Raw genomic sequence first — 13,664 nt, 5'->3', positions numbered from 1 at the left:
GCTATCTATCCCTGCCCATCACTGGCTGAAAGCAGGCTCTGCACCGCGCTTGGGCAACACAGTGGAGCTGGCCCTGAGGATGAAGGCTCAGGTGAGGCAGCCCCGAGGGTGTGTGATGGCCAGAGCAGTCCCAGCCCCTGGCGGGCTGCAGCACTTGGGAGAGTGGGCCATTCGCCTTGATTGGGCAGGACAGCCACGGGTTCTGGTGTGGGTGAGCCTGCCCGAGAGAGGGACACAAGAGCGGAAGAGCGGACCCTGCTTCCTGCCTAGGGCAGCACCATTGGGTAGCCTAGCCAGGGCAGTGCTCGAGAGCTCCCCCTGGTGGTATGACTAAGGAAGAGCTGGCAGGCGGAGGGGCTTAGCTTCCATCCAGGCCCAGATCCAGGGCTTTGAGTTGGCTGGCCACAGCATCTACAGCATCTGTGAACTGCTGGGACACATGAAAGGGCCAGTCCTGCTGTTCCAAAGCTGCAGGATTTCCATGACACAGGGCAACAACGGGATAACTGGGAGGAGTCCTGGTGAGGATCCAATATTGATGATGTCACAGAAGCCAGAGATCTCAAACCAGATTAATGACTCATTACCATGAACATTTGCAGGTGAAGATGTGTGGACACAGGGGTGTATTGTGGAACACAATATCTTATTTTATTTTATTTCATTTATATGGATACACTGTAGAGGCCTTCAGACACATGAGAAGAGGGCATCAGATCCCATTACAGATGGTTGTGAGGCACCATGTGGCTGCTGGGAATTGAACTCAGGACCTCAGCTTGCTCTGGCCCCACTTGCTCCAGCCCAAAGATTTACTTATTATTATATGTAAGTCCACTGTAGCTGTCTTTCTCTCAAGTTTACCAGGCATTGACAGCCAACTTCTACATGTAGTCTTCACAGCCCTATGAGTGAGCAGGGGCTACAGCATGGCCTCCTTTCATAGTAGGGTAGGCTGAGGTCAGAGGTAAAATGACTTTCCTGGGAATGTGGGACTCATCTGGACATGCGAAGTCTCTATGAGGCCTCCAGCCATTGAAGGAAGGCTCAGTCAGGATCACCAGAGCCCAGGCAAGGCTGTCCTGTGCTTCAGATGAAGTCAGTGCGGAGTGGGCGGGGCTGATCTGTATCACTGATGAGGAGTCTCGGCTCCTGGGACAGTTCGGAGGAGCGAGGTGCCAGAGAGGTCGGAGGGCCACTCATGGTAACCTCCTCCTTTTCTTCCTGACGAATGTGCCGGAGCACCTCCTGAGACAGTGAGAAGCTGTTTCCCTCTGCGGGTTCTGGAACAGGGATAAAGGGTGGGGGTGGGGGGTCAGCAGGATGCATGCACCCTTAGGAGCCACTGGGGTGACCCTTTAATCCCTTCCCCTGTCGCCACCTACCACACAGCCCCTGAGGAGATCCCAGACATAGAAATAGTTATCAAGGTCTTGGAAGCCCACCCTCCTGTTTTAGAGATGATGTTCAGAAAAGGGCAAAGACCTGCCTAAGGTCACAAGGTCAAGGAGCAGCAGAATCAGCCAGGCAGTGGTGGCGCACGCCTTTAATCCCAGCACTTGGGAGGCAGAGGCAGGCGGATTTCTGAGTTTGAAGCCAGCCTGGTCTACAGAGTGAGTTCCAGGACAGCCAGGGCTATACAGAGAAACCCTATCTCAAAACCAACAACAACAACAAAAACAAAAAACAAAAGGAGCATGAGAATCAAGACTGGCCACATTCAGGTGACAAGAAGGCATCTTCCAGTGGAGGTAGGGGCGGGGTATAATCCCCTGACCACTAAGGAAGGCTGCTTACCTGTTCTCTGGCACCTCTGTGAGGTGCTGGAACTCCTGACCCCTGCCCTCCAACTGAACCAGTCTCTTACCTTGGTAGACAATGAGGCGGCAATTGTTTCGAGACTCAGGGACATCTGCCAGGATCTCCTCGAGTGTCCGGCAGAAGAGTTTGGCCTGCTCAAGCCGATCTTCCCTACTGAAGCCAGCTTTGGCATCCTGTGACATGGCAAAGAGGGTCTGCAAGGGGGTGGCGTACTCCAGGATACAGGCGCCCGCCTAATGGAGATGAGAACAAGGTCAGACTGAGCCACAACCCTGACAGACGAGCTGTGGACTCTGATGCCCTGGGCGGTGGGCCTCCCTCAGTCTGCAGAATGAAGTCCTGGGATGTAACTGCCCTGTGGGGACTCGGATGCCCGCTTCCTAACCCCTCACAGATCCTTCTCCCACGATCCTGGAGCGTGGCGTTCTGACCGGAAGTGGAGTCTTGGGAAGGCTCTAGGATTTTGCTTTGCTTGGCGTTCCTCAACACCCATACCAAATTCCCCAAATGCTCTCATAGCCTTTCATTATCCATGTCCCTGAGCCTCACTTTCCTCCAGAGTAGGACAGGGATCATGCGTGTCTCGCAGATTGGTGGTAAGGTTTAATGAAGTGGTCTTATGGTGTACATAACTTCTGCCCCATAAGTGTCACTCCTCAGTGTCATTTGGAACTGAATCTTGCCTTGTCCTGGGGACCACCTGTGCAGACAGGCTCAGAGAAGACATGAATTCCTGTCAGTGTGTGGCTAGGGATTCGAAGTTCTTGGGAGATGGACCATTTCCCCAAGCCAAGCTCTGTACACTTACTGGCTGTCCATCCTCTAGAAGCTCGTAGACACTGTTGGAATAAACCCTATTCTTGATGCCAGCACGGTCGATGCTTTGCTGGGGCAGCATATCTCGGAACCGAATGTTGGGGTCAGCCACACTCAGGTCGTCAGGCACCCCGCAGTCCAGCGGAAAGAGGATATACAGTCTCCGACTCCCTGCGCCACTGAGCATGTTGTTATGTAGCTGATTGAACATTTGGATCCGAGCCTGGAGCCCTGCAGTAGGGAAACCCAAGAAATCATCTCATTGCTTCGTCTCCCGCTCAATCTAGAACTGACACCCGCTCATTAGCCTCCCAGTGTGTGGGCACAAGAGACTGGGGGTGGGGGTCTCATTGTACAGGAAGGAGATTTTGGGGAAGGAGAGAATATTCATGCATCTCCTCTTTCTACCCCTTATTGTGTTTTCCTGTGTGTGTGTATGTGTGTGTGTGTGTGTGTGTGTGTGTGTGTGTGTATGTGTAGCTCTAGCTGTCCTAGAATTCCCTCTCTTAGACAAAGCAGAGCATGAACACACAAGAGATCTGCCTTCCATCATGTCACCCAAGTGATGGAATCAAAGGAATGTGCCACCATTCCTGGCCACCGAATGTCTGTGTCGGTACCTACCACCACTACCACAGTAGTCCGGGGCCCTGAGAGATTGGCAGAGACCTGGCTAGTGGCATTCTCATCATTACCTGATAGACAGTGTCAGACATGTAGCTCTGAAGCCTTCCTGGCATCCAAGAGCTTCTTCAGGAGAGCCACAGCCTGGGATTGCAAGCCAAGAGCAGCCACGAGCTCCCCAGAAAGTGGCCAAGTGTGGGGCTCTGGGCAGCCCTGGACTCAAACCCATCTCCTCCCTTACTCATGACTAGGTAGGCCACTTCTCTCAAAGCCACAGTGTTCTTATCTAACCTGAGAGTGATAGGGGCTAAGCAGATAGCACGGTGGGCAAGAGCATCTGCTGCTCTTCCAGAGGAACTGAGTTCAGTTCCCAGAAGAAACCTCAGCTGGCTCACAACCACCAGCTTCAGCCCCAGGGGATCTGACTCACCTCTACTGGTTTCTATGCTCACCTGTACTGGGGTGCACATCTTGACAGACAGACATGCATACACATAAAGAAAAAATAAATTTTTGATGGCACATGCTTTAGTCCTAGCACTTGAGAGGCAGAAACAAGTGGTCTCTTGAGTTTGAGGCCAGCCTGATCTACATAGAGTGTTCTAGGTTAGCTAGGGTCATATAATGAGACCCTGTCTCAAAAAAGGGTAGGTGCTGAAGAGATGACCTAGTGATTAAGAGCACTGGCTGCTTTCCCAAAGGACCTGGGTTAGATTTCTAATATCCATATGGTGGCCACCCATCTATAACTCCAGTTCCAAGGGATTTGATGCCCTCTTCTGGATGCCATGCTTCCTAGGCGTATCCAGGCTCAGATAAGCATGTAGTCAAAACACCATATGCATAAAAATACATTTTAATTAAAGAAAATTTTAAATTAAATATATAAATCTTTAAGAAAATAAGATTTAAATAAAAAATGAATGATAATGATTTCATACAGTGTATAAGTTTAAAGAGAAAGGGCACATTAGGGGATCTAGCATGTAATAATATTTTTCAAGCCAGGTGGTAGTGGTGCACGCCTTTAGCCCCAGCACTCAGGACGCAGAGGCAGCAGTTCTCTATAAGCCTGAGGCCAGCATTGTCTACAGAATAAGGTCCAGAACAGCCAAGGCTACACAGAGAAACCCTGTCTCAAAAAACCAAAAATAAATAAGTTTCAAAAGCACTCTTCAGGGCTGAAGAGATGGCTCAGCTGCTGAGCTGAACTGGAAAGGCACCTGCTGCTTTTCCAGAGGACCTGGGTTCATGGTGGTTAATCACCTGGTACTCCAGTTCCAGGGGATCCAAAGCTGTTTTCTTGCCTCTGCATACACTAGGCACTCACATGGGACAGACATACATGAACAATACCTATATAAGCAATTTCTTAAAAAAAAAAAAGTATTCATGAAAAGTCAGGTGTGGCGGTCTGTTCTACAATTCCAGTCAGAAGAATCACAAATTCAAGGCCAGCCTGGTTTACATATGAGTTCCAGGCCAGCCAGGGCTACCTAGTGAGTTCCTATTTCAAAAGAAAAGAAAGAGAAGGGACAGGAATCACACGAGGAATGCAGTGACATACACCCGTATTCCTAGCTTTTAGAAGACCAAGGCAGGTGGGCAGTTAGGAGTCTGAGGACAAGCACACAGCACACAATCCACACAGGGGCACACACAGACATCAGTTACAACTAGATAAATCTTTAAGAGAGAGAGAGAGGGTGACCAGGCTGGGGGGATGGGTCAGCAAATAAAAGTACTGCAAAAGCTGACACCATGACCTTGATCCCCAGAACCATCTAAAAGGCCCAAATGCGGGTGGGGTGCATCGTTATCCCAGCATTCCAATCCAGAGGTCCGAGGCGATGACATGGCAACTGGCTATGCAGCAGCAGAAATAAGAAAGGCCCTGCCTCAAAATGGGGGGAAGGAGAGACCTGGCTGTGCACAGACCCACATTCATACACACCCAATAAAAACGGAAGGCGGAGGAGGCAAAGGCAGGTATTCATAGATGGATCTCGGGCAAAGATGACTATCTCTTAACAGTGCCTTCCTTACTGTGATCCAAGAACAGTAGTGTTGTCCTCAAGCTGGTGAGGCAGCTCAGGTACCAAGGTACTTGCTGGGTGGGTGTAAGGGCTCCCCCCCCCCCCCAGTCAGTCCTCCAGACAACAAATGAAATAATTACAAAAACAACAATAATAACCAGAGAGGTGTGCTGGCCCATGAGGCAGATGAAAGAGGATCAGAAATTCAAGGTCGGGGGTCGGGGGGCTGGAGAGATGGCTCAGCAGTTAAGAGCACCGACTGCTCTTCTGGAGGTCCTGAGTTCAATTCTAGCAACCACATGGTGGCTCACAACCATCTGTAATGGGATCTGATGCCTTCTTCTGGTGTGTCTGAAGACAGCTACAGTGTACCCATAAAAATAAAATAAAGTCTTTAAAAAGAAAGAAAAGGAAAGAAATTCAAGGTCACCCTCAAATAAATAGGGTGATTTTATGCACCCTGGGTTTATGAACTCCTGTCTCAAAGATCACACTAGAACTCTATAGCACCTACCACACAGACAGGGATGTTTTAAGAATTTAATTATATGGCAGACAAAGCCATATAATTTTTACTTGGAAAAGCATAGCAAAAAAAAAAAAAAAAAAAAAGTATAGCAAAAGCTGTGTGTTTTGTTGTCCACAAATGAACATGCAGAGGTGGCCTACCTGGCAAGATCAGTCGCAGGTACCCGATGTAGTATGACCAGGCCAGCCCGTGGGCAACATTGAGGTTCTTTTTTTCACAGACCGCAGAGACTTCCGCTGGGGCCAAGCTCTATAGACAGCAGAAGGGCCTGAGGGACTTTCAAGGGGGACCTCAGAAAACTTTCCCAACCTGCTGCCAGCTTGCTCTCACTGCTGCTATTAAATCCATCATCCCCAGCCTTCATAGCTCCATACCCAGATCTCCAACCTTTCAATCTCAGTCTCAGTCTCAGCACTGAGCTCAGACACATCAACATCAGCCATAGTCCCAACCTTCCACACCATTCGCCTCATCTGCGTCATACCTGAAGGTCCAGGAGGATGCTTATGGACTTTGAGAGGCCCAGGAGGCCAAGCATCCAGCTGAGGCTCAGGTCAGCAGGATGTGGGAGTGAACAGTAGAAATAAGACGACAGTAGCAACAGGGCCATAGAGCGGATGGGGCAGCCCAGGCAGGAGTGCACAGCCTTCCAGTAGCTGCCCTGATACCTGCAGGGGACAATCTCACCTCAGATCCCAGCCCAACTCAGCTGATGACCTTCAGGAAAGCCAAGGTTAGGAGTCAAGGGTATCCAGTCTCCATGGAGACCGCAGAGGGTTACCTGGACTGGACATGGCACAGCTCTTCAGCCAGATAGCAGAGCTCTTTCAACAATAGTCCAAGTTGCTGCGAGGCTAGGTGAAGTACTAGGTACTGCACTATGTCTCTTGATGGGTCCTGTGCCACCCAAAGGAGCATCAGGCTGGCCACCAGCAAGACCAAGGCTGCCAGTTTGGAGCGGCGACCTCTGGGCCGTGGGATGGCTGGATGCAGGTTGGAGTATGGCATCTGTGGACATCAAGAAATCCATGGCTATGCTCCTGGGTCTCTCCTGTCCTTCTGGACCAGAGGTCACCCTGACTAGCCATCTCCTTGGGTCTCCCATCCCAGCAGTCCCATGGGCTGCTCTTGCTTTTTTTTTTTCTTTTTTGTTTTTTTCGAGACAGGGTTTCTCTGTATAGCCCTGGCTGTCCTGGAGCTCACTCTGTAGACCAGGCTGGCCTCGAACTCAGAAATCCACCTGCCTCTGCCTCCCAAGTGCTGGGATTAAAGGCGTGCACCACCACCGCCCGGCTCCATGGGCTGCTCTTGGATATACCTCTAGAAGATGTCCTGGGCACACAGAATCCTACAGCACCTGTCTAGGAGAGGTTCATAGTAAACAGAGCGTATACATGTGAGCCCCACTGAGCTCACTGGTGTGAGAAAGAAGGGAGAAACTGCCCATCCACGACCTAGACCTTAGAGTGTTCTATGCTGATCTGCCAGCCCCGGGGATTCTCCCACCATGGAGTACCAGGACAATACTGCTCCATTTCTAATCCTACCTTCTGCTTCCTAGACCGAGGTGTTCCTGGAACAGGAGAGACAATGCAGAGCTGTTCAGCAGCTACTGGCAAGTGGCCTCTCGAAGGGTAGACTGAAAACGAAATGTTAAAAACAACTGCAGCTAGCTTCCTCAGTAAAACCACAGCGCTGGTGCTTGCCAGATCACGGTTTGCAGTGCTCTGGGGAGAAGCCTGCTTCCTGCCAAAGTGCCCCCACCCCTCCCTGCCAGCCTTGATAAACCAGATCTGAGTATAGGAGGGGGAATGAGGCTTTAGATAGCCTCCCCCCTCCGTTCCCCTTCCCTACCCCCCAAACTGAGGGTGTTCAGAAAGTCACTCACCAGCAGCCACAGCCTCGCACTCTAGATTCCTCTAAAGGTCCCAAGATGTGACACACTCCAGTGGACATCCGGCAGGACTCCACACAAGGATCAAAAGTGTCAGGGCCCTACAAGATTTCTGGATGCCCCAAAACCCTCTGCTATCACTGACCCCCAGGACATCAGGAGGGGAGGGTTGGACAGGAGAGATTAAGAGAATAAACAGCACACTTTACTTCCTGAAATCTGAGCAAAGAATTTAGTAGAAGCCTCGGAGAGGAGGGGTGCTCTTTCGGGGAAATAGCCACGCCTCTAATTTAGCAAGCTCAGAAAGACTGGGTGGGAAGGTACTAGAATTAAATAAAGGGCAAGCAAGGTGCACCCAGCCAAAGGCTTCTAGCCCTGAATCCTGTGTCACTCCGTTCAGTTATCCTAGGGAGAGGCTCAAATTCTCTCCTGGTTTTTTGTTTGTTTTTACAATTACAGTTGTTTATTTCTTGTTGGGGGAGGACACGGGACAACTTGTAAGTCATTCTCTCCTTTCACCCCGCGGGTACCGGGGATCCAGCACAGATCCTCCAGCTTAGCCACGAGCATCTCTTCCCTGCTAACCATCTGGCCAGCTCGGTATCCTTCTTTCACATGACGGTGATCTGAGCCCAGAGAGGGACAGTAACTTACCCAAGTCAGTGAGGTTGTGAGGCCTGAGGCCAGTTGGTTCCATGCCTTGTTTTAGGAGCAGATGGAAGATGCCGTGGTTCATGTAGTCTCCCTGGGAGAAGCTGGCCGCTGCCACCCAGGAAAGGAACAGCTCATCCCTTCAGGCAGGAACCTGAGCCTCCCCCATCACAAGCACAGACAGGAATATATCCACATTCAGAGGCTCCCCTTAACTCCCAGGAGTAGTCTGGCTTCCTGGAAAAAACTCTGGATTTTTTAAAAACAATTTCCTTAAACTGCAGGGAACTCCCTACACTTTCTCTTCCTCATAATTGCCTCACATAAAGAGCTAACTGGGTGAGATGACATCATGAAAGAGAGGATGACTGCTTGCTGTAGGAATCTGGGTGATTTTTATTCCGTTTTCCCTTCCTTCACTACATGGAATGAAAATTATTTGTGGGTTGCAGAGACGGTTCAGCGGTTAAGAGCTCTGACCGCTCTTCTGAAGGTCCTGAGTTCAAATCCCAGCAACCATAGGGTGGCTCACAACCATCTGCAATGAGATCTGACTCCTTCTTCTGGTGTGTCTGAGAACAGCTACAGTGGACTTAACTATAATAAATAAATCTTTAAAAAAAAAAAAGAAAATTATTTGTATGATGTATACAGTATACAGAAGGACCAGCAGGAGGGCACAACCCTGCAATCCAGCACTGGGGAGGCTGAGGCAGGAGGATCCTCGTCTATATAGTGAGCACTAGCAAAGTATTCAGAAAGGAGGGGATGGAAAGAAGGGTGGAAAGAGGTTAAGAACCTTGGCTACCCTTCCAGAAGACCTCAGTCAGTTTCCCAGCACCTACATGGTTGCTCACAACCACCTCTAACTCCATCTTCAGGGGCTTTGATGTTTCTTCTCGTCTCTTCCAGTACCAGGTATGCACATGGTCCAGGCACACACACAGGCAAAGCATCATATACACTAAGTAAGTAAGTAAATTAATTAATATGATAGTTATTTGTTTTGTTTTTAATATCTAGTTAGAAGAAAACCTCCTGGTATCACTTTCATCTGGGCACTGCTCTCTGCTTGCTCTGTCTGGTGCACTCCATCCACTCTTCCGGGCAATGCACGGCATGCATGCTATAGAAGGTACTGAGCCAGTCCCTTAGGAACAGTAAGATGGGCCTGGAAGTCAGATGTAGAGAACAGTGGAGAGCAAGGAAAGAGAGAAGCCAGCAGGGCCTGGTGAATGGATTGTGTGCTATATTTAGCTTGGACTAATTACAGCACAAGTTCCTGTGCAGTGGGCAGGAAAAATAAAGTTTCTGAAGGGCAAGCCTCCACTGCCTGGTCCTTTAAATGTCCTGCCAGGAGTTCCTGCACAGGCTTACTTTTGTTTTGTTTTGTTTTGTTTTGTTTTGTTTTGTTTTGTTTTTGTTTTGTTTTGTGACAGGATCTCATGTAGCCAAGGCTGTCTTCAAACTCAATATGTAGCCAAGGGTGATCTTCCTCCTGCCCCTACCTCCCAAGAGCTGGGGTTGTGGATGTGCAACACCATGCCAAGCTGTACATCTTTTATCCATGTACCCCATGCAGTGTATCATCCTAGAGACTCTTGAGCAAGAATCTATTATGTCAGGCCTTGAGCTGGCATCAACAACCAAGCAGGGCAAATGGGCATAAGATAACTACCCAAGTAAGTATTCAACTACACACATGATGGGGGCTCGTTGCTCTGGTTGGCAACTGGAATGCCCAAGTCTAGACTTTACTGCAGATGTGTCGTTAAAGCCGTATTTGGAAGACCTATGAGAGAGACGAGGACAGCAGGGGAAAACATTCTGAAAAGAGAGATATAAACCCTGGGTCAGCCAGATTTTGGCCATTGGAGGATGGAAATGTTATGAGACCATGCAGGAGAGGGGTCTATATACTCTCCAAGGCTGCTGTAACTAAGTGTCATAAAACAACATAAATGTATTCTCTCGGCCAGGTGGTGGTGGTGCACGCCTGTAATCCCAGCACTCCGGGAGGCAGAGGCAGGCAGATTTCTGAGTTTGAGGCCAGCCTGGTCTACAGAGTGAGTTCCAGGACAGCCAGGGCTACACAGAGAAAACCTGTCTCAAAAAAATCAAATCTAAAAAAGCAATAAAAAAATAAAATAAAATAAAATAAAATAAAGTAACATAAAAGTATTCTTTCAGCCAGGTGGGTGGTGGCTTATTCCTTTGATCCCAGCGCTCAGGAGGCAGAGGCAGGTGGATCTGTAAGTTCGAGGCCAGCCTTGTCCACAAAAGGAGTTCCTGGACAGCCAGGGCTACACAGAGAAATCCTACAAACAAAACAAAACAACACAATTTTATTCTCTCTGAAGCTTGGTAGCCAGGGACTAAGGTGTCTGGGGGCTCTGAAAAGAGTCTCCTTGCTTCTTTCACTGCTAGCAGGCCTTGGTTGGAGGGAACAGAATATCTACCTCCGACCTCACCTGTTGCACTGCTGGGCGTCTGTCTTTACCTGGCATTGTTCTTTCCTATGGACGCAGTTAGATGGCATTAGTGCTCTGCCCAATCAATTACACTCAAAGACTCCCAAAAAATGTCCCACAATAGGCTACCCGGTCTGAATGTGGTTTCTCTTCCAGGGCTGGGTATTTAGTCCAACCATAGTTCACAAAGACAAGGCATTTTGGGGGTGATTGGGGTTAAAGAAGGTCATTAGGGTGGAGCATCTGTTACCTAATACTGGTGGGTTTATAAGAAGAAAAGAGCAGTGGAGATACACACTATTGTCTCTTGCCTCAGCCAGGCACCATGGTATGTTCCAGCACTTGGAAAGTGGAAGCAGAAAGTTCAAGGTCGTCCTTGGATAAATAGTGAGTTTTAAGACAGCCCAGACTGAGCCAGGCAGTGGTGGCACATGCCACTCCCAGCACTTGGGAGGCAGAGGCAGGTGGATTTCTGAGTTCGAGGCCAGCCTGGTCTACAGAGTGAGTTCCAGGACAGCCAGAGCTACACAGAGAAACCCTGTCTCGGGGGAAAAAACAAAAACAAAAGACAGCCCAAACTGAGAAAGAACCTATCTCAGAAATCTGAAATAAATAAATAGATAAATGAATAAATAAATAAATAAATAAATAAATAAATACATGTCGCTTGTCTTCTGCGACATAATGCCCTCCCTTGGTATTTTGCCAGCAAGAAAGTTAATACTGAATGAGGTCCTTTGGCCTTACACCAGAATTACAAATTGAAATAAAACTGCTTTCTTTGTAACATGTCCAGTCTATACTGTGCTTTAAGCAACAGAAGACAGACAGGGACACAATACTGGAGGACAGGGCTTCGGCACATTGGGGATACAATCAAATCTCTGACCCGGTCAGTGACACAAGATTTGACTAGGACCCTGAAGCCAGGCCTGGGAAAAATCCTGTGACAGGGCTTGCATGAGACTGTCCTCCACATACAGACATACCAGCTCTACAGACAGGCAAGGAGTCTGTATTTGTCTGTGATCAACTCTCATCAGCCGAAAAGAAGGCCAAAGGCCATGGAAGCAAGTTAGCTTCAAGCTGCTGTCTGGCATACAGACTGTTACTCTCACAGTAGCTGCTGCTTCTGTCCAGACACCCAGAAGTGCTGGTCTCAACGGGCTCTTATTTCTACTGCCAGGCCAGTTCTTCTGTCTTCTTCAGTCTCTGATGCTCTTGGAAGATGTCTCTCATTTATCCATTCAGGAAGCTTCATCTTGACCAAGTGTGAGTGTGTCTGGTAGCCTGAGGCCTCTCAGAGCCTCTCCAGCCCACACAAGCTCAGCATCACCTAATCCTAGTAGGAAATTAACACTGGGTAAGTTTTACTCTCAGTGAACCTAGTGGACCTGTGACTCAGTCTGACTTCTGTCTAGCTGTGTGACCTTTGCCAGGTACAATTATGTATTCTATGACTGTAATATCTTAGAATATTACAGTCATAGAATACTGACATCGTTTAGAATATTTAGAAGGCTGAAGCGGAAATGCAGTGGGACTGCTTTACAAAGCATAATTAAGTAGCATAGATTATTCTTGATCTTAGCCAAAAGATCAAGAAGTAAGCCACAGAAATGACGAGTGTGGTTGACTGAGCTGTCACCACTCTCCATCACCCCAGACAGAAACCCACCCTGCACTCCTCAGTAACAGTCTCTATTCCTGTCTCCTCACAGCTATCATAACCTCTAACTTCTTCCTTTTAGAGATTTTCTTTTGACACCATGGGAGGGGGTGTGTTCATTCAAGGTGCTGGGTTTTATAACAGAACCCCCAGAGAGACCTTAGCACAACTGACTTTGTGACGGAAGTACTATTCAGGCCATAAAACTCAAAGCACAGACAGCACCACCTGCAAAATGAAAACAAAGACCCAACCCTTCAAAGTCCATAGTTCTGGGAAAGTCTCTAAATGTGCTAGCCTTGCTTTCAGGCTTCTGTAGTATCAATCTTGGCTAACTAGTCTCGACTGAAGAACATCAGCTCAGGATAGGGAATTTGTGCTTGAAAGCTCTGTTGGGGGTTGGTCTGTTGCTATGTGTACAAATGCTGACCTATGTGTACAAATCCCCAACCCCAAGATCCGGTTGCCATCCAGACAAGTGCCTTCTCCTGTATACCAGCCTTGGTTGTGTAAATCTTGTTCCCCAATTTAAAACTATTGGAAAAGAAAAGGCTAGTGCCTGTGATTGTGCAGGAGAGAGAGAAAGGCAGGACCTGAGTGAGGGACCCCCAGAGAGACCACAGAGAGGGGAGATCAGAGGCGTTGGATCATGATCACGTGGCCGGGAGAAGTGCATCCTGCTGGTGAAGCAGAAACAGAAGCAGCCTGGGTGAGGTTCAAACAGCAAATAACAATGGGCCTTGTGGTTTAGATACAAGTGAGGATAGCTTAGAACCTGCCCAGTCTGGGCTTAGAGTTTGTAAATGAAATACCAGGTTTCTGTGTCTGTTATACTGGGTAGCTAGAATAAATAATTCAGTTAAAAGGTCACCCTGAACCGGGCAGTGGTGACACACACCTGTAATCCCAGCACTCTGGGAGGCAGAGGCAGGTGGATTTCTGAGTTCGAGGCCAACCTGGTCTACAGCATGAGTTCCAGGACAGCCAGGGCTATACAGGAAAACCCGGTCTCAAAAAATACCAAATCAAAAAAAAAAAAAAAAAAAAGCTCACCCTGGCAAAGCTTGAGATCCCAAACAACCAGTGTAGTTGCCAGCTTGCTAATAGAGACTTTCTAGTGGCTTAAACTAGTGTCTGAGTGGCCTTCTAAGGT

General features: G+C 48.6%; 1 protein-coding gene across 2 annotated transcripts; it reads right to left on the bottom strand.

Annotated features, from left to right (window-relative positions):
- Positions 1–627: 627 nt before the first annotated feature.
- Positions 628–7,952, bottom strand: Sting1 (stimulator of interferon response cGAMP interactor 1). Of its 2 annotated transcripts, XM_052155661.1 has the most exons (9): positions 7,715–7,952; positions 7,374–7,465; positions 7,145–7,187; positions 6,608–6,834; positions 6,311–6,494; positions 5,967–6,075; positions 2,630–2,868; positions 1,868–2,054; positions 628–1,283 (listed from the first exon to the last, which is right to left on the bottom strand). In XM_052155661.1, the coding sequence occupies exons 4-9, from the start codon at positions 6,832–6,834 to the stop codon at positions 1,090–1,092; spliced, it is 1,140 nt and encodes a 379-aa protein (XP_052011621.1). In that variant the 5' UTR covers positions 7,145–7,187; positions 7,374–7,465; positions 7,715–7,952; the 3' UTR covers positions 628–1,089. The 2 variants fall into 2 exon arrangements, with proteins under 2 accessions (XP_052011621.1, XP_052011620.1); XM_052155660.1 differs by lacking the exon at positions 7,145–7,187 and having other exon boundaries at positions 7,715–7,951.
- Positions 7,953–13,664: the final 5,712 nt, after the last annotated feature.

The sequence above is a fragment of the Apodemus sylvaticus genome, chromosome 13 (genome assembly GCF_947179515.1).
Source record: "Apodemus sylvaticus chromosome 13, mApoSyl1.1, whole genome shotgun sequence".
NCBI classification, from domain to species: domain Eukaryota; kingdom Metazoa; phylum Chordata; class Mammalia; order Rodentia; family Muridae; genus Apodemus; species Apodemus sylvaticus.
This window is presented reverse-complemented; position numbering and strand designations above follow the sequence as displayed.